The 19,283-nt window shown below is 53.4% G+C and overlaps 2 protein-coding genes across 2 annotated transcripts in view; one reads left to right on the forward strand and one right to left on the reverse strand.

Moving 5' to 3' along the window:
* The first annotated feature begins 1,547 nt into the window (after positions 1–1,547).
* On the forward strand, positions 1,548–2,982 carry BGLAP (bone gamma-carboxyglutamate protein). The gene is made up of 4 exons (XM_059490472.1): positions 1,548–1,630; positions 2,455–2,493; positions 2,575–2,641; positions 2,734–2,982. The coding sequence occupies exons 1-4, from the start codon at positions 1,570–1,572 to the stop codon at positions 2,861–2,863; spliced, it is 297 nt and encodes a 98-aa protein (XP_059346455.1). The 5' UTR covers positions 1,548–1,569; the 3' UTR covers positions 2,864–2,982.
* A 4,839-nt stretch (positions 2,983–7,821) lies between these two features.
* Positions 7,822–19,283, reverse strand: part of SMG5 (SMG5 nonsense mediated mRNA decay factor) — a 31,407-nt gene continuing 19,945 nt past the window's right edge. The window contains exons 13-22 of the mRNA XM_059490203.1: positions 17,473–17,642; positions 17,183–17,258; positions 16,213–16,388; positions 14,958–15,116; positions 14,696–14,755; positions 13,755–13,914; positions 13,303–13,393; positions 12,692–12,766; positions 12,261–12,399; positions 7,822–11,879 (exon numbers count right to left, since the gene is read on the reverse strand). Coding sequence (XP_059346186.1) covers positions 11,796–11,879; positions 12,261–12,399; positions 12,692–12,766; positions 13,303–13,393; positions 13,755–13,914; positions 14,696–14,755; positions 14,958–15,116; positions 16,213–16,388; positions 17,183–17,258; positions 17,473–17,642 — 1,190 coding nt within the window. The 3' untranslated portion in view covers positions 7,822–11,795. The remainder of the gene's footprint in view (positions 11,880–12,260; positions 12,400–12,691; positions 12,767–13,302; positions 13,394–13,754; positions 13,915–14,695; positions 14,756–14,957; positions 15,117–16,212; positions 16,389–17,182; positions 17,259–17,472; positions 17,643–19,283) is intronic.

Below are 19,283 nucleotides of genomic sequence, written 5' to 3' on the forward strand. Positions count from 1 at the left end.
CAGCATTTCCCCTCTGCCTCCCCTCTCTGTGCTGGAATCTCCTCAATAAACTGGGGCTGTTCTTCCCAGCTTGGCTCCTGCTGTGCTCTTGGCCCACGTACTCTGTGTTTTATGGCTTTGTCTGACAAAGGCTCTGCTTCAGCAGCTCTGTCTGCCCCAAAGGCAGGGCTGGGATTTACAGGATCAAAAAAAAAAGGTCAGGATGTGAAAGAGGAATGTTATTCAGGGGCTCTGAGTGCCCTGGCTGGGATGGTGTTCACAGGGGTCTGAGGATGAGGGAAGAGACAAGGATCTGACTCCATGTTTCAGAAGGCTTGATTTGTTATTTTATGATATATATTACATTAAAACTATACTAAAAAAATAGAAGAAAGGATTTCTTCAGGAGGCTGGCTAAGAATAGGAAAAGAAAGAATGAATAACAAAAGCTTGTGGCTTGGACAGAAAGTCTGAGCCAGCTGGGCTGTGATTGGCCATTAATTAGAAACAACCACATGAGACCAATCCCAGCTCCACCTGTTGCATTCCACAGCAGCAGATAATCATTGTTTACATTTTGTTCCTGAGGCTTCCCAGCTTCTCAGGAGGAAAAATCCTAAGGAAAGGATTTTTCAGAAAATATCACAGCTACAATTCACCTTGCAGCAGTTTTGGAAGGGCTGTGTGTCCATGGGGGAATTCACTGTGACCGTGCTCACAGGGGTCTGAGAATGAGGGAAGAAACGAGGATCTGACTCCATGTTTCAGAAGGCTTGATTTATTATTTTATTATATATATTACATTAAAACTATACTAAAAGAATAGAAGAAAGGATTTCATCAGAAGGCTAGCTAAGAATAGAAAAAGAAAGAATGATAACAAAGGTTTGTGGCTCAGACAGAGAGTCTGAGCCAGATGGGCTGTGATTGGCCATTAATTAGAAACAACCACATGAGACCGATCACAGATGCACCTGTTGCATTCTACAGCAGCAGATAATCATTGTTTACATTTTGTTCCTGAGGCTTCCCAGCTTCTCAGGAGGAAAAATCCTATGGACAGGATATTTCATAAAAGATGTCTGTGACACCCTGTCTGTAACACAACATCTGCCAGGGACCAAGGCAATGGGCACCTCTCACCCTCTCCCAGGGGTGCCCAAAAGCAGCACCTGCTGCTCCCCAAAACTGGGCCAGCAACCTCCCTTTGGGAAAACCCCAAGGTTTTGGCAGGAAAGTCTCCCCGTGTTGCAGAAGATGATTCTGGGGTGCTGGGACTGCAGCAAGGAGCCCCCAGTGCCCCCTCACCCATCCCTTGGGGCCTGGGCACTGCCAGCCTGGCAGGGCTGGGCCCACCAGCAAATCCCCCCTGGCCTGGGGCCACTCCTGCCTCCCTTTGTGGGCTCTGGCCGGGCACAGGGCACCGGGTTCATCCCAAACCACAATTGCCAGCTCTGCCAGCAGCTCCGGCCGTGGCGGATGTGCTGCAAATAACCCTGGTGGGGCCGGGCCCCCCTTGCCAAGGCCACAGGGCCCTATAAAGGCACCCAGGGAGCCGGGGCTGCGCTCAGCCCAGCTCAGGGAGGCACCATGAGGGCCCTGGTCCTGCTCACCCTCCTGGCCCTGCTCGCCCTCGGCCTGTGCCGCAGAGGTACGGGGACTCTGGGGCTGCTGGGGGCACTGGGGGTGATTCTGGACTCTGGGGGTGATTCTGGACTCTGGGGGTGATTCTGTGGGCACTGGGGGTGATGCTGTGGGCATTGGGGGTGATTCTGTGGAACTGGGGGTGATTCTGTGCACATTGGGGCTGATTCCATGGACACTGGGGGTGATTTTATGGACACTGAGGGTGATTTTATGGACACTGAGGGTGATTTTATGGACACTGAGGCTGATTCTGTGGACTCTGGGGGTGATTCTGTGCACATTGGGGGTGATTCTGTGGGCATTAGGGGTGATTCTGTGCCATGGGGGTGATTCTGTGAATATTGGGGGTGATTCTGGACACTGGGGATCATTCTGTGCCCACTGGGGGTGATTCTGTGGGCACTGGGGGTGATTCTGTGAATATTGGGGGTGATTCTGTGGGCACTGGGGGTGATTCTGTGGCATGGGGGTGATTCCATGGGCACTGGGGATGATTCTGTGGGCCCTGGGGGTGATTCTGTGCCGTGGGGGTGATTCTGTGTCCTGAGGGTGATTCTGTGGGCCCTGGGGGTGATTCTGTCGACATTGGGAGTGATTCTGTGCCCTGGGAAGGGCCCTGGAGGGAGCAAAGGGACTGGGAAAACTCTGCTGAGCTTTGGGGGGCACGGGGGTTCAGTGGGGAGATAGGAACCGGGACATCCTTCAGCAGACTGGGGGGGTCTCAGGGAGGGATGTGAGCCCCAAAAAGAGTGGGGTGAGAGCAGAGCAGGGTGGGAGGGAAGAGCAGGACACGCTGTGAGCGCGGCCGCCCCTCCGTGCCACCCACAGATGGCTCTGCCAGCACCAAGGACTCGCCCAGCTCTGAAGGTGAGTGAGCCTGGGGACGGGGACACACACAGGGGACAGGGGACAGGTGACAGGACCCCCCTGACCCCCCTGTCCCTGCAGCCTTCGTCTCCAGACGCGCCAGCGCCGAGCTGGTGCAGAGGCAGAAGCGCAATGCCGGCCACGGCAGGTGAGCATGGCGGGGTGCAGCGGGGGAGGTTTGCTGGCCCAGGACCCCCCAGAGCCCCCGGGTGTCCCTTTGTGTCCCTTTGTCCCCAGCAGCGGCCCCGGGGCCCCTCCGGACCCGCTGGAGGCCAAGCGCGAGGTTTGCGAGCTCAACCCGGACTGCGACGAGCTGGCGGATCAGATCGGGCTGCAGGAGGCGTACCGGCGTTACTACGGGCTGGTGTGAGCCCTGCCCTGCTTGGGGAGGGGGCCGAGCTCTCCAGGAACCCCCCCCTGCCAGCCCCACACCCCTACACTGCACCCTCCCACCCTTCTGTTAGCCCTGGAATGAAATAAATGCAAATGTAGAGCCAGTTCCTCCCCAAGCCTGGGGTGTGGGTGGGTGGGTTGGGGGGATTTGGGATGTGCTCAGTGTCACGCCATCCCATCCATCCTGGGTTCCCTCCTGTGCCCCCCAGGCTCCAAGGAGGAGGTGCTGTAACCCCCAGGTCCTGCTGCCAGCCCAGAGCTGCCCCATCACCATCCCAGTTTAATTTAAAATTGTTTCTCCCAATGTGGGGTTACTGGGGAGCAGCAGGGCTGATCCATGCACCCCTGCCCGGGAATTTCATCACAAACCACCTTAATTACTCATTAACCTTGACTCACATATGCTTACACTGCTGGGTCCTGTGTGGGGACCCCAAATTCATGGAATTGCTGCTGGAGAATGGAATTTATGGGATGAATTCATGGAATCTTTGCACTGAAGAGCTGAGGCATAGACTGGTGCAGAGGGAGTTGGGAGAGGGACACTGCAGGACAGGGACATTGCAGGGCAGGGACACTGTGGGACAGGGACAGTGCAGGACAGGGACAGTGCAGGACAGGGACACTGCAGGACAGGGACATTGCAGGATAAGGACACTGCAGGACAGGGACATTGCAGGACAGGGACACTGTGGGACAGGGACACTGCAGGGCAGGGACAGTGCAGGACAAGGACAGTGCAGGACAGGGACATTGCAGGGCAGGGACAGTGCAGGATAAGGACACTGCAGGGCAGGGACAGTGCAGGACAGGGACATTGCAGGACAGGGACACTGTGGGACAGGGACATTGCAGGACAGGGACAGTGCAGGACAGGGACATTGCAGGACAGGGACACTGCGGGACAGGGACACTGCAGGACAAGGACACTGCGGGACAGGGACATTGCAGGACAGGGACACTGTGGGACAGGGACATTGCAGGACAAGGACACTGCGGGACAGGGACATTGCAGGACACCCAACAGCACCCCAAAGAAGCTGCCAGGGTGCTGGGCCCTGCCAGGCTCTGCAGCCCAGCCCCTCACATGGGTCCCTCTGGTGCCCAGTGCCCGCAGGAACCCCTGAGGAGCTGCCAGAGCCACCAGGGGCTGGGCAAGGCCACATGAAGGCTCTGAGGATGGCACTGCTGCCCACAGGGCAGTGCCCAAGGTGCTTTGGGTCTTGGTGGGGCTCAGGTGGCCCCACAGCCAAGCCTGGCACGTGCACACATCACAGAGATGCCCTGCAGCTGCCCAGCACAGAACAGATGTGGATAGCTGGTGGCTGTGTCCTGCCAGGCTGAGGCCATCACCCACAGCTGCTGCTCAAGGGCAGCTCTGGGGACAGGGGACAGAGTGGTGGCTCTGGGGGGACACCAGGGGCTGCTGCTCAGGGGACAGGGGGCAGAGTGGTGGCACTGGGGGGACACCAGGGGCTGCTGCTCAGGGGACAGGGGGCAGAGTGGTGGCACTGGGGGGACACCAGGGGCTGCTGCTCAGGGGACAGAGTGGTGGCACTGGGGGGACACCAGGGGCTGCTGCTCAGGGGTGCAGCCAGAGCAGCACAAGGCTCTGGGGCAGGGGATGGGCAGGGGAAGGCGGTGAGCAGTGCAAAGAGGAGCCGGTGGCAGCAGCCGAGCTCAGCCTCACTCCAGGCACAGTCCCAGCAGCAGAGGAGCTCTGGGGAGGAGGGGGAGGAGCAGAGGGAACCTTCTGGAAGCCCCCTGGGGTGGTGGGGGCACCTGAGCCCTGCCCTGGGCCACCCTGACTCACCGGGCAGAGGAGCAGGGGGTTGGTGGAGAGGAAGGGGCACACCAAAGTCTGCAGCTCCTTGCTCTGCTGGGGATGCTCCAGCTGGGGGAAGTTGTGAAGGGGGCGCAGACCCCTGCCAGCTCCCACAGCAAGGACCCCACAAAAACCTTGTGTTTCATCCTGAGCAGGGGGAATCAGCGAGAGGAACAAAAAGCTGGGAAGGAGGAAAGCTCCACCCCCAGTTTCCTTATCCCAAACACTCTGGGAACAGCAGGAGAGGCCAGGGCGGGTGAAGGAGCTCAAAGCAGCCACAGGGACAAAGCAGCAGTGCCAGACAGGCTGACCAGGAGTCTGGCATGGCAAATGTGCAGCCTGTGACAGACACACGGTCACAGGGGGCCTGCAGCTCCCTGTGCCATCCCATCCTTGTGCCAGCCCATCCCCGTGCCAGCCCAGCCCTGTTCCAGCCCAGCGTCACAGCTGCTGCAGATGTGCTGGGCAGGCACTGCCCTGGAGCTGAAGATGTGGGCACAGCTGGGGACAGAGGGACAGGGGCAGAGAAGCAGCAGATGAGACAGATGACAGCAGGGACAGGCAGAGGAGCAGTGCTGGGCCCAGCAGATCCCCCAGGAGGATGGGAGCACCAGGCAGTGCCACCTGAATCCCTGCTGGCACAGGTGAGCTCTGTCCCTATCCCCATCCTCATCTCCATCCCCTCCTCATCCCTATCCCTGTCCATGTCCCTAACCCCATCTCTGTCCCTAATCCCATCCCTATCCCCATTGCCAGCTTTTCTTTGTCCCCATCTCCTCCCCATCCCTGTTCCCATCTCCACAACCATCCCTGCCCCCAATCCCACCCCAACATTTCATCACTCCCATCCTGGCCCTGTTCCCATCACCATTCCCATTCCCACCCCCATTCCCATTCCCACCCCCATCCCTGTCCCCATCCCCTCCTGCTCAGCAGGAATTGTGTCCAGGGCTGTCTCATTCACCACCAGAAAGGAGCTGAGGACACAGTCAGAGCTCCTGGGGTCCCAGTACCCCAACATGATCCCATCCTCCCAGAAGATCTGTGGGGACAGCAGGGCAGCCCAAGAGCTGCTTTGGGATTGTGGTGGGTGGGGAAACTGAGGCAGGGTGGGCTGGGAGTATCTCCCAGCTGGAGCAAGGTTTCATGGGGTGTCCAGGTGATTTCCCACCTTGGATGAGGGAATCACCTGGACTCCCCATGAAAAAATGTAAACACCCACTCAGCCCAAAACTCACACAGTGAGAGGAAGGGAAACCCAAAATGATCCAAAAGTATCTGGATAAAGGAGGCAGAGTAGTGCTGCTGAGAAGCACCAGGGGTGTGCTGGCATGGGGGTCACCTGCAGAGCCCCCTCCTCACCCCTGCCTTGGGCTGGGCGTCTGGTCCTGCTCTTGCCCTGGCAGATGGGGCTCTGCAGGGGCCCAAAGGCAGCTTTGTGCTGTTCACATCCCCAACCCTCCCACAGCCTTGCTTTGGCTGAAATCCCCCCAAATTCCCAGTGCAGACACGACCCTGACAGTGCATGGGGGCACACGGGAGCCTCCAGCTGGAGGGGCCACAGCTCTGAGCACCAGGCTTGAAATGCCACCAGGCTGGGACAGCCAGGGCAGGTGACAAAGGCAGGTCCATGCACGGGGCCTCAAACACCCACCAAGTCACACTGGAGGAGGAGATCGGGGAGGGAAGAGGTGGAGAAAGCAAATTTGGGCAAACAAAACCTGGCAGTGGCTCCAGCTCAGCCTGTGGGGCAAATGCCAGCAGAAGATCCAGGCTGCAGCTGGGTGGAGCTCAGGGGACAGAGGACAGATGCCTTCCAAAACCCCATTTTTTGGGGATTTATTGATCTCCAGAGGATCTGTGTGCTGGGCACAGCACGAGCAGCCTAAAACCCCCACGTGCCTGTCCAAGGAGCCCGAGGTGCTCTGGGCTCTGCTGCTGACAAGGGAAGTCACCCCCTGTCCCCAGGGGTGCTGGCAGGAGGCCACAGGGAGGGTCTGGGGTCTCCACGCTGGGTGCAGACTCTGGAGCTGAGCAGTGCCTCCAAAACAAGCCACGAGGCACAGCAAGCCCAGGCAGGGAGATACTCAAGGCAGGGGATGACACGGCGGTAGCAGAGGTGGGAAGCTGAGGCACAGGAGAGGAGGGGAACAGGCAGTAAGAAACAAAGAGGGGCAGACACAGCAGCTCCTGGGGCTCCTGCAGGATTCAGCTCCACCAGGAGCAGCACCAGGAGCTGACCAGAGCTGTGGCCTTTTCCTGCTCTAATTTCACCTCGGTCTGTTCCCATGAAGGGCTGTGGGACAAACCCCCACCCACAGACCCCCCAGCAGCACCATCCTGCATGGAGCAGCAATGGAGGCTCAGGGCTTGGTACAGGGCTGGCAGCCTCCTGGCACGGCCCTTCCAAGCAGGAAAAAGCATTCCCAGAAGGGGATGGAGCAGTGCCAGTCCCTTTGTGCCAGCTCAGCCCTGGGACAGGGCAGGGCTCACCCCCAGCCCCTTTCCCTGCTGGGGACTGAAGCTGGATTTGCTTTTAACACCTCCCTCTCTGACCTTCCTGCCGGTGCAGCCTCCAAAGACCCGAGAGGGAGAGAGAATTATGGCAGTGCTCGATGCTCTCCACCAGGGGAAGCAGAGCAGGACCTCTGACAGCAATGAATTCAGGGCAGGAATATTCATTTATTTTCTCTCCTTTGGCACCAGGGCATGGTGGGACCCTCACAGCCCAATCTCCAGCCTGAAGCCCCCAGCCCATCCTCTCCCAGCGCCTTGAATGGACACTGGGAAGTCACACATTTTAAAAATTTACATTTTCCTTGTCTCAAACTTCTCCATACCCTTTCCCCATTAAAAGTGAGTTGCAAAGGCCCCAGTGAGCTAGGCCAGGGGTGCTCCTGTGGCAGCAGAGCCCTAACAAGAGGATGAAATCAGCCCCAATCACAGAGACAGCAAGGGAAATGCTGTTCCCATCACAGGGCTGAGGAAGGACCCACCTGCACTTCCCTCACCGGGAAGTCTGGTCAGCAAAGCAGATTTGGGTGCATTTACAGATGGAAAATGCACTCAGCTGCTCAGGAAAGATGGGAATGACCACAGGACACACATAGTACAAACATCTGGTATTTTATTAAGCCAGTTGCTGTGCTCAGACCATGGTCAGACATTTGCTGGGAGCCCCAGCCCCTGCTCACCCGGCTGGGCCCCAATCCCCTCAATCCTCCCTGGCTCTGCAAGCCCGTGTGCCACACGAGGGCTGGGGAGAGGTGATTGTCCCTCGCCTCCAACCTGCATCCCCTCCCTGCCAGTGGCCAGGCCAGCAACACAACCCTGTCCCTGCCCAGTGCTGCTGCACACCCAGAGGGAAAAGAGCCCAAAATTGAAGATGTGGGACAAAATCCGAGGCATTTGCGGGTGGCCTCAAGCCAAGCAAGGATGGGAGCAGAGGAGCTGCTTGGAACAGCCCATGAAACCATGGAGCAGAAGCCCAACAAGCACCAGTGACTGTGTCCACCATGGTTTGGGGACAGCCCAGCCAGCCTCAGCCACCACAGCCCTGTGTCCTCCCAGCGTGGGGTCACCCCAGAAACCCCGAACCGCTCCACAGGGTGGTAATGAAGAGAAAAACCAAACCCAAGAAACACACCAGAACACGTGAACACTCTTGTTTTTCAGCCCACAAGATGGTTTTTCTGTTTGCTCTCCTTCCCAGCACAGCAGGCACCACTGGACTGGCTCACAGGGCAAGCCTGGGGTTGGTGCAGGAGGAACCAGAGCCTGCAGCCTCCACCCTGCCCGATGCTCTCTGCTGAGGCAGCTCCCAGTTCTGGCTTGGACGGGGATGCACAGGGTGGGGGAGCTCTCAAGGAGCCCCCAGTGCAGCACCACAGCAGCCACAGGCTGCACAGAGCCTTCCACAGCCCACCATCCCCTTTGCCTCCACCCCCAGAGCCACTCTGAGCAGCACAACGTGCCAGGGGAGAAACCCAGCAGCCCTGGGACAGAGCAGATCTGTGCAAGGAGGAAACTCCAGCTCACCCTGAGGGTTGGGATGGGCAGAGCAGTGCTTTGTTTTATCCCAGGCCAGGGGATGATGTGCTGAGCCCCCTCAGAAGGCCAGGCTTGCTGGAGGACACTCCAGGCTGCTCCCACACTCTGCAGCCTCCCAGGTTTTCAGCTCCAGCTGTCTCTGACTGGGGATGCAAATCCAAAAACCATTCACCAGGTCCTCAAGCACAGGAGGAGAGCAGCACAGGGACCCTTCAGGTGTCTTTTTAAAGGTCACAATCCCTCCCCATCCAGCCCAGAGTGGAAGGTGCCATGGGGGCAGTCAGGATTCCCCTTTCTCCCCTGCAGGTAGGCAAAACCTTGGAATATCAAACCAACCCCCCTCAGGGAGCAGAACAGTGACTTAAGGAGAGCTGTGAGCAGCCCCTGTTGTTGCCATGTGGCCCCACATGGGCTCACAGTAGTTCCTCTGCCTCTGGTTACAGAAAATGAGTTTATTTGCTTTGTTCTTAACTGGATCTGTACCCACCAAGGCCTCAGTGAGTCAGGACACAGCTCCTCCTCAGCCTGGCCAGCTGTGGCTCCCAGCTGCCACCCTGCACAGCTGTGGGAGCTGCAAGAACTGAAAACATTTGCCATCAAGTGAAACACTTGCCACCAGTCAGACAGGAATTCCCTCTGGGCTGCTGCTTTACCTCTACTGCTCCTCTGTCTCCTCTCAAGATCCAGCCAGGACCCAAGGAAAGCTCAACCTGAAGCTGCCCCCAGCTCCTCACTGCTCTGACCACAGCCCTGCAATGCTTCTCTTCACCAGCCACAAGGGTCACACTGAGGCTCTCAGGACAAACACACCAAGCTCAGCCCCAGGGACCTCCAGACCCCAGGATCAGGGGGGTTTCTTCAGCAGAGCACATCAACTCTGTGCCCCCACCAGACAAGGAGGGCTTCACCCAACAACAGTCCCACAAGGAGATTCCCTTCTTATTTCCCACCCCATTGAACAGAAACAATGAGCTCCACAAATGACTTCAAATAAAACCACTGGAGGGAAGAGTGACTGGGAGCTTCACAACCCATCTCAGATCTCCAAGAATCCCCGAGGTGTGCCAGTCTCTGACCTGCTGTCCTGCACATGGCCTTCTCTTGGCTTAGCCAAGCAAAGCACTGTGAGTTTCAGAAGAAGATCCTGCAGGGAAAGCCCTGTCCTTCCAGTTGGACCAGGCAGGTTGGCATTTCCCTCTGCTGTGCTGTAAAGGAGCTGGAACTGGAATAGAAATGAATCCTCTGGTACTTGTGCTGGTATTTTTAGTTTCTACCTGAAAACAAGAACAGCCTGCCCCTGCAGTACAACACACCATGCTCAGAGCCTGCACAGAGTGGAGGATGTGGCTCAGCTTCTCATGTTTTGCTCTCTGGCTGTAGCAGTTTCTGGCTGGCCCATGTGAGAACACAGACACATAGAAGACTCCAGTGGTTTGTACTTGCATAGCTGCTGCTGGTTCATGTGGATGGAGACATCTCTTCGTGGGCACACAGAGGCAAGAAAAGGGAGCAGGAAGAGACTGCCCAGCCCCTCTCCTGCTGCCCTGGGAGCAACCTGCAGCTTCACATGCGAGTGGCAGCGTGTCAGACACAGGCTGAGTGAGATGCTGCCAGGATGGAGCTCTGCAGGATCCCTCCCAGCTCACCTGGGCTCTTCCAGCACCTTTCCAGGCAGCATCAGCCCTCCTGTTTGGGATGCCAAAAGCAGGGAGCAGTCTGTGAATCTCCTGCACAGCCTCTGCCAGCCCAGAGGGATGTGAGAAAAGGGGACACAGCTCTGTCACCATCTCTAGCACAGCATTGCAGCAGTGGTGCATTGAACAACCAGCAGAAGGTAATGGCTTTGAGATTCTCCTTCCTCCTCCACAGACTATTGAAAGATTTAGTGGGGAAAAAAAAAAAAGGGAAAAAAAAAGAAAAGATGAAAAAGAGGCTTTGGGTCCTTTGGAGACATCTGCTCCATCCCAGTGTTGCAGTGCTCAAGCCAAGCATTTGAGCCTTAATGGTGCATAAATCCCACCCGGCTCTTCTCTCTCTCTTTCAGCAGTTCTGCCAGATTCCTCCTTTTCTCCAAGGTCTGATGCATAGCTGGAGAAGCTGGGGATGGAGGCAGAGTCCTGTGGCCTCCCTGGAGCAGCGTGGTGGAGCTTGTGTTGCTCATGAAGCATGGAGCTCCCAGGGAGAGTGGAGTGCAACATGGGGCTGCTCCCTCCTCACAGGCCAACATCCCTTTGCACTGAGCCTGCTCCATGGGGGCCTGGGAAAGGAAATAAATATGCTTGTTCTAAGACAAAAAAAAAAAAAAAAAATTATATTAAGAGCTTCTTCCCCCTTTTAAATAGAGTGTTTCCTTTTCTTTCTGATGTTGGAAGAGTATCCAAAACCCCAAAGGAACTCTTCTTTTTCCTTTATTTTTTTAATATTATTCATATATATAAAAACTAAAAATTAAAAGGAAAAAAACCCTTGAAAAATAATTAATTCAAAAGGAGGGGATGGGGGGGGAGAGAAATCCTATCCACTTTCCTGTCCCCAGATTGCCAAACAAGAGCAAAACACTCTTTGGATCTTCTTCCCCAAGGCAGAGGGCTCCGTTTCTGCTGCACTGGTTTGGTTTTGCTGAAGTGAAGTCCATGCTTTGAACCACCAGCCTGCTCCTGCTGGCCAAGCAAGCTTTGGGAGGAAGGAGGGGGATGAAGGACTGCCTGTCTCTCGCCCATCTCTGCCCACTGGGAGAAGGGCAGACTCTGCCCCGGCCGTTCCCATTCCGAGGGGCCTCTCTCAGAGCAGCTGGCTCCATCAGAGCTGTACAGCCTGTCTGCTCAGGATGCAGGTGGAGGGTGTCAGTGTGCGTGCCCACTTTGGATTTTTGTTTTTTTTTAATTCATTTGGGTAGGTATTTTTTGTCGCTGTTGCTGCTGCTGCTGCTTCTTCGTGTCTTAAGTGTCGCCCAGATTGTTGTTTCCTTCGTTCAGACGCTGCACGTTGCGAGAGGGGGAGAGAAAGGTTCACCAACCCGATGCCTTTCTGACCATCAGCCCATCTCTTTCCACTGCTTGTAGAACTCCAGAACATTTTTTATCTCTATGCTGGCACTGGCGGCTGCCTGGATGGCAGACTGCAAAGCAAACACAGAAAAACAGGTGGTTAATTTTTAAACACAGAAAAAGGTGGGTAATTTTTAACTTGCCCTGCCATTCCCAGCCTGGGGACTCTCCAGCAGCCTGGCACAGCTGGAAGGCCAAATCCTCCCAATTCTCATTGCTCTGGTACAAGAGGCCTGCAGAGACATGGAATTAAATTCTCTCACCTGTCCCAGAATATCACAAAATCAAGAAGCCTTGAGGGAATACAGAATCTCAACATAAAAATTTGGGGAAACCAAACTTCAGGGATTAGCCAAAGTAAAAACATTTTTAAAAATCTCTTTCCAATCAATCACATTATATCCTTGCTAGGAAGCAGAATGGCTCAGCTCAGGCAGACAAGAGCTACTGACCTGCATGGGCACTGAGAAGGAGCTGGGGTCCTCCAGCTGGAAGCCTGTGATGATGGTGACCATTCCTGTGGTGTCATCCTCCCCACTGCCCTGGGACACTGTCAGCTGCTTGCAGCTGTCCAGGATTTTATAGAGATTCCTGACAGAACAGAGAAACAGAGGGGAAGGTCAGCAGGGAAGGCCACATCTGCTCAGGACAATAAATGGAAAGCAGGGTTGCTCTCCTGTTGTCATTAAGGACTTTTCTGAGATCTTTCTGAGCACAGAGTGCTTTGTGTAACATGCACAGGCGGCTGTCCTTATCTCAAAGGAATTTCATCATTATTCACACAGAACAAGCTCTGCAATGGGTCCCAGTGCTAACACCTCTCCCCAAAGCCACCTGCCTGCTGTGAGCCTAGCTCAGACATCTTCAGATGCTGAAATCTTACCAGGCATCTAAATCTTGTCTCTTCAATTTATGCCTCTCAAAGCTCTTCCCGACATCTTTCTGGCAACGAATGTACCTAAGGAGAAAGCAGAGTCTCTGAGCTCATATGGAGACTGTCACACAGGCTGAAGTCAGCAGCTCCTCTGGGTGCTGCAGGGCTTCCCTCAACCCACATTTAACACCCAAAGGTCCATGCAAGGAATGCTCTGTGAATCCCTTCCATCCCCTCCCTGCCTCAGCACCATTCCCACATGTCTCAAGCCCACCAGCCCTGATAAGGACCCCGGAGATGCAGTTTGTCCTTCCAGCTGTATTTCTGCAGAGCACCCAGGCACAATTCAGCTCTTCCAGCACTCAGTGCAGTGGCAAAGGTCACTGCTCCAGTTTATACAGCAACAGAGATGCAACCCCACCATTGCTCAGAAGCTTCTGCACTTCACAGCTGAGCAGCAGCTACCAGCACATCTGAAGAGCCAGCTGCTGCATCTGCTCCTTCCCATTCCTGAACTCTGGCTTTTCCTTGGCCCACTCCTCATTCTGCTCCAAGAGATCCACTGCCTGCTCCCACCCATTCCAAAAGCAAAGGAAAATCCCACCCTGTCCTGCTCTCACCTGTTTCCCTTTTTAAATTCTGCCTCCAGGTACCGAATGCTGTCCCGAGCACCGGCGTTCTCCTTTTTCAGGAAGTCCAGGCCATCGATAACTAACAGGAACAAAAAACAAAAAACCAAAACCATCTTGGTTACAGTTCCACTTCTGCAAACTAATCCAGAGGTGTCAAGTACTCCCCATTCCACAGAATGTCCAATGCAGCTCCCACAGGAGAGGTGTGGAGGGAACAGGAGCTCTCTCCTCTCAGCTCTTCTGACACACTCTGTCAAAATCCCAAGCATGGGCCACACACAGAACAGGCCCCAAAAGCAACACATCAAAAGGGTGCTGCAACTGTTCCAAATGAAGTGAAGGAGGAGAGAAAGCCACCACCCAGGCCCCTGGGGCCTGCTCCCAGCACAGAAGGGTCGGGGGGCAGCCACTGGCAGTTTCCTGCTGTGGAGTCCCCATACCTGTTCGAGGGATGATGATAATGAACCTCCCACTTGTGGCCAGCTGCTTGACAAGAGCCAGGTGCTGGCAGAGGGCCTGGGTGTCAGGAACCAGGTAAGGAGACATGGCTGACTGTGCCTTGGGCTGCTGGAGACTGCCCTCCAGCTGAGACACCTCCAGCTGAAAACACACATGCAAAGACACTCGATTCACATTGATGCTGAAACAAATCATTAAATAGGACAAGACTTGCCCTGCAAAGCCCCAACAGGCCCTTCCAACCTCCAATCATACAGAACAGAGGGCTGGATGCAGCACAGGGTCAGCAAGAGAAGAGGATCTCACTCTGCACTGCCCAGTGCAGCCCCACCTTGAGTACTGGGAACAGTTTGGGGCACCTTGATGTAAGAGGGGCACTGAAATATTAGAGAGTGTCCAGAGTGGGACAACCAGGATGGTGAAAGGCTGAGGTGGCTGACGTCACTCAGTTTGCTCAGCTTGGGGCAGAGAAGGCTGAGGGTGACCACTCCATCACAGCCTACACCTTCCTCAAGGGGTCAGTAAGCAGGAGGTGCTGACTTCCTCTCTCCAGTGACTAGCAACGAGGAAATGGTACATTTAATTTCTAGCTTCATTGCTGCATCAGGGCAAGTTCAGGCTGAACATTTAGGAACAAGCTCCCCAGGAAAGTGGCTGTCACACCAAGCCTGCCAAAGCTCAAGGAGTGCCTGAACTACACTCATGGGCATTCAGTTTGAAGTATCATGTGAGGAGCAGGGACTTGGGACTCCTGATCCCTATGGGATCCCTTCCAACCTGAGATACTCTGCAGTTCAATCTATGCAGAATGGAGTTACTGCCTCTGTGTGGGACAGAAGCAGAGAGTTCCCCTTCCCTTCCCAGGTTGTGACATTCCAGCCACTACCCTTCTGGTTTTCAGGCTGGAACTGGAGTCTCCTACCTGCAGTCGAAGCTGAGCCATGTCTCTCATGAGCCTGTTCCGTCGAGCTTCCTCTGCAGCCTAGTTACAAAACCAAACCTCCATATCAGTTAGCAGCAAACACACAGCTGACACTAATATACACTTCCTGAGTGAAAAGTGGAACTGCTTTAAGGAACAGAACTTTCATCTCCCCCCAAAGATCTGTGATTATAGTTACAACCTAACAGTAACCTACAGGAAACGGAGAATACAGAGGATTCATTCACCTCTACCAACTCACCATGTGAAACTGAGCCTGGGCCTGGTGCAACAAGTTGTCTTGTTCAGACTGTGCTATGCTGATGAAGATGCCAAGCTCTGAGTTGAACTGCAGGATGCTGCCTTGCAAGTGGGTGATGAAGTGGCCGAAGCTCCGGATGCAGCAGATGCGCACAACAGACTGCAAGGAAGAACAGAAGTCAGCAGCCACCACAGGCAGGGTGAGCCTGAGGCAGTGCCCACCTGCAGCTCACACTTATGAAAAAGGCAGGAACTGATATTAAATTCCCAGTTCTGATAGATGTTTGTGATCTGTGAGACTGCAGGAAAGGCTACAGCTGGCCAGAAGGTTCAGGCATGCCAGCGTCGCAGACATCTTTTATGAAAAATCCTTTCCTTAGGATTTTTTCTACTGAGAAGCTGGGAAGCCTCAGGAACAAAATGTAAACAATTATCTGCTGCTGTGGAATGCAACAGGTGGATTTGTGATTGGTCTCATGTGGTTGTTTCTAATTAATGGCCAATCACAATCCAGCTATCTGGACTGTCTTGGTCAGTCACGGGATTTTGTTATCATTCTTTTTCTATTCTTAGCCAGCCTTCTGATGAAATCCTTTCTTCTATTATTTTAGTGTAGTTTAAATATAATATATATATAATAAAATAATAAATCAAGCCCTTCTGAAACATGGAGTCAGATCCTCGTTTCTTCCCTCATTCTCAGACCCCTGTGAGCACGGTCACAGTGAATTCCCCCATGGACACACAGCCCTTCCAAAACTGCTACAAGGTGAATTGTAGCCATGATATTTTCTGAAAAATCCTTTCCTTTCCAGGTGCATCTGTGATTGGTTTCATGTGGTTGTTTCTAATTAATGGCCAATCACAGTCAGCTGGCTCAGACTTTGTCCGAGCCACAAGCTTTTGTTATCATTCCTTCTTTTTCTATTCTTACCCAGCCTTCTGATGAAATCCTTTCTTCTATTTTTTTAGTATAGTTTTAATATAATATATATAATAAAATAATAAATCAAGCCTTCTGAAACATGAAGTCAGATCCTCATCTTTTCCCTCATCCTCAGACCCCTGTGAACACGGTCACAGCACCAGCAAGTCTGGGGCTTCCTCAACCCAAGAAAATCTTAGGAAACATCAGCAGCAGCCTGCCACACCTGCTCTATAAACCTCTGCTCAAGCTTTCAGTGCTAGGAAAAGGAACCACATAACACAACAATCCAGGTTGAGTCTGTTTTTTTCCAGGATTTAGCCCAACTGACCTCCTCGAGTGCAGAGAAGATGGGCCGGTCCTGCTCGAAGTTGAACCTCTTGTGTGCATTTTTCAGAGGGGGGAGATTGCGCAGGGCCACGTCCTCAGGGAGCAGCAGGTTGGCCTTCAGGTCTGGCAGCTCAGCATCACTCAGCATGTCCTTGACTTCATCACACAGGGCCAGCCCTGGACAGGAGGGACAGAAGGAGAGCAGAACTGGTGAGGGGGGCTAAGAGGGGAACTGCTTTAAGGCACATGATCTGTAATGGTTGGGGCAGAGGTGTTAATGAAACACGATCTGTGAGCATCTGCTTAAGGAGGAATCACCAGACCACCCACAATATAAAGAGTTAAATCTCCCAAACAATCTGCCAGGGGACTCTGGGAAATCTCCTGTTTAGAGGGACAGCTTTCCCACCTATTGATGAGCAACCCTGTTTAAACTCTGCTTCTCATAAACCATTGGGAACTTCAGGCTCAGCCCTGAACAGGCACAGAGCACATCATGAGCAGCTGGAGCTCTGGAACTATTTTCCAAGATTACCATGGCAAAATCACAGCCTTACTCCTGCTACTGGCAGTGAATTTCACTCCTGCTGGCCACACATGGATTCTCACATGCTAGTGCCAGTGTTTCAGTATGCTGCCAGCCACATTCATGCATTAACACAGCATTTTTGTGTGTGATTTTTGGGGTTGTCCTGTCAGGGCCAGGAGTTGAATTCAATCCTAGAGTGAGGTGAGGGGTCTCTTCCAACTCAGGATGTTCTGTGATTATATGATTCTGAAGACCATGGGACAGTATTTAACTGGAATGGTGGTTAAACAAATAAAAACAACACATGCATGTTTTATTTCCTATTGTGCTTATAAAAGCTGCTACTAGAAAATCTCCCTCCCTGGACTCTCACACACCCTGGGAATAATCACTGATGACTAGGCTTGGTGAAACATGACATTGCTACTTCTTTCTCCAGTACCTGATTCCTGCAGGTCTGCAGCAGAAGGCAGAAGGTTCAGGAGCACAGACAGCCTGTTCCACAGGCTCTGAGAGCTCTGCAGGAACAGAACACAAGAGGCCATAGAAAATATCATGACAGATGTATACAACCTTTAGAATACTTTATGAAGAGTAAACCTCACCATCCTTCTTAGATCCAGATTAGCTTAATTCAGCTGGTGGGGGACATAACATCACCCTCTGCCCAGGACTACAACCAGCCCAGGGAAGCTGCCATAACCTTGTAGAGAGCCCTGAGACCATCCCCACCTGAGCACACATAATGATGAGGTCTGTGTTTGTCCTCAGCCAGTCCAGGAACACCTTGACAGTAAGCAGCAGCCCTTCATTGGTCACAATCTCCAACTTCTCCTGAAGGGATCGCTCATTTCTGCAGGATTTGTTACTTGAAATGCTTTCTTCAGAGTCAGACACATCATCTGGAAAACAAAGGCAAGCACAAGATGGCAGCTGTTAAACCCTCTGGATGTCAAGTCAGAACAGCACTGGGCTGGTAATAATTGAGTTGAAATACCAGGTGCCTCCACACATCCTCAAAAAAAACAGTCCCTGTCCCCTGTGCTGTCACTGGAGTCTATCACCCCTGCATTTCCTTCTCCTTGGGATAAGAGGATTAAAATCTCCCTGTGAGGGTCTGACCAATGCCTAAGCTCTGCAGCAGCCTCCACACTGACAGAGTGGGGCAGTGCCAGGGCCCAGAGCAGTTCCTGCAGGGAACAGAGCCCTGAGGCCAACATGCTCCCAGCTTGGAGCCAGGCAAGAGCAGGAAATGGCAGGGCTGTCCTGTGAGTCAGAGAATTTTAAATATTGAACATATTCTTCACTCTTCTAACTCTCCAGAGCTGAGGATCTCAAAGCCATTGCCAGTGGAATCACATGTGACACAAGTGACCTGAGGTCAAGGTGGGAATCACCCACACATTTTGCTACAGGTCCTCATTTCCAGTCTACCATTGCTTCCCATCAGCACATCTGTGGGCATCCCATAAACCCTCAGAGTCACAAGAAAGGAAATTATTTATTCAGAACCCACCACTGACAGTGTTACACCATGAAAGAGCAGTTTGGACACAGCACACATGAGGAGAGCTCGAAGCTAAAAAGTTCACACTGAACTCATTCTATCTCTCATTTTCTACACCTGTAAAGGCATTGTGGCCACACAACAGCAAGAAAACCACTGAGGGAAAGGGTGAAACAGACCAAAGCCCATTTGTTTCTTCCCCCACCTCTTTCATGTGGCCATGGAGCAGTGCCAGGAGCCAGTCAACACTAACATGTGCCTTCAAATGCTGGCCCAGGCAAAGCCTGAACCTTGCCAGTGCTGCAGGCCAGCTGTATTTGGCAGCAGAATGTTCCCTTGCTCCAGGGAAGCTGGGAGGAATGAAAAACAAGACTGAACAGGCCCACGTAGTTTTATGTGAAACACAAACAATTCCCTGTAGTTTATCAGATCTCCCTTTCCAGCTGTTTTTGCCCAGAACATCACTCAGTTGTGTAAGCTGAGTGGAAATGGAGACATGGCAGCTCCACCTGCTGCACATCTCCCAGGGGTTCAGCATGCACAGTCAGTGAGGCACATCTGGGGGGTCACAGAGACACCCTCAACACCCCTCACATGCACCTGGGTCACATCTTCCACACAAACTTTTACATGAGCATTGGGCTGATCATCTGTCATCTCATGGACAACCTCCTGTCCCCCATCTGCCCTGTCACCAGAAGCAACACTAAGTGTGTGATTAGATATTTCACAAAGGGAAAATGGAAGATGCAATTTTTAATACCTGCTGGAATCATCCTCTGGAGCCAAAATGGCTTCACTACAGCAAATCATACCTGAAAAATTCATTGGCTTTCTACAATGGGGTTACAGCAGTGGAGGATGAAGGAAGAGCAGCTCACCTCACCCACCTGGGTTTGTGCAGAGCATTTGACACTGTCCTGTACAACATCTGTGTCTCTTAACTGGACAGACATGGATTTGATGGATAGATCACTTAGTGAACAAAGACTTGGCTGGAAAGCCATGGGTAAAGAGCTGCAGCCAACAGCTCCAT

This window comes from Ammospiza nelsoni, chromosome 28 (assembly GCF_027579445.1).
Source record: "Ammospiza nelsoni isolate bAmmNel1 chromosome 28, bAmmNel1.pri, whole genome shotgun sequence".
NCBI classification, from domain to species: domain Eukaryota; kingdom Metazoa; phylum Chordata; class Aves; order Passeriformes; family Passerellidae; genus Ammospiza; species Ammospiza nelsoni.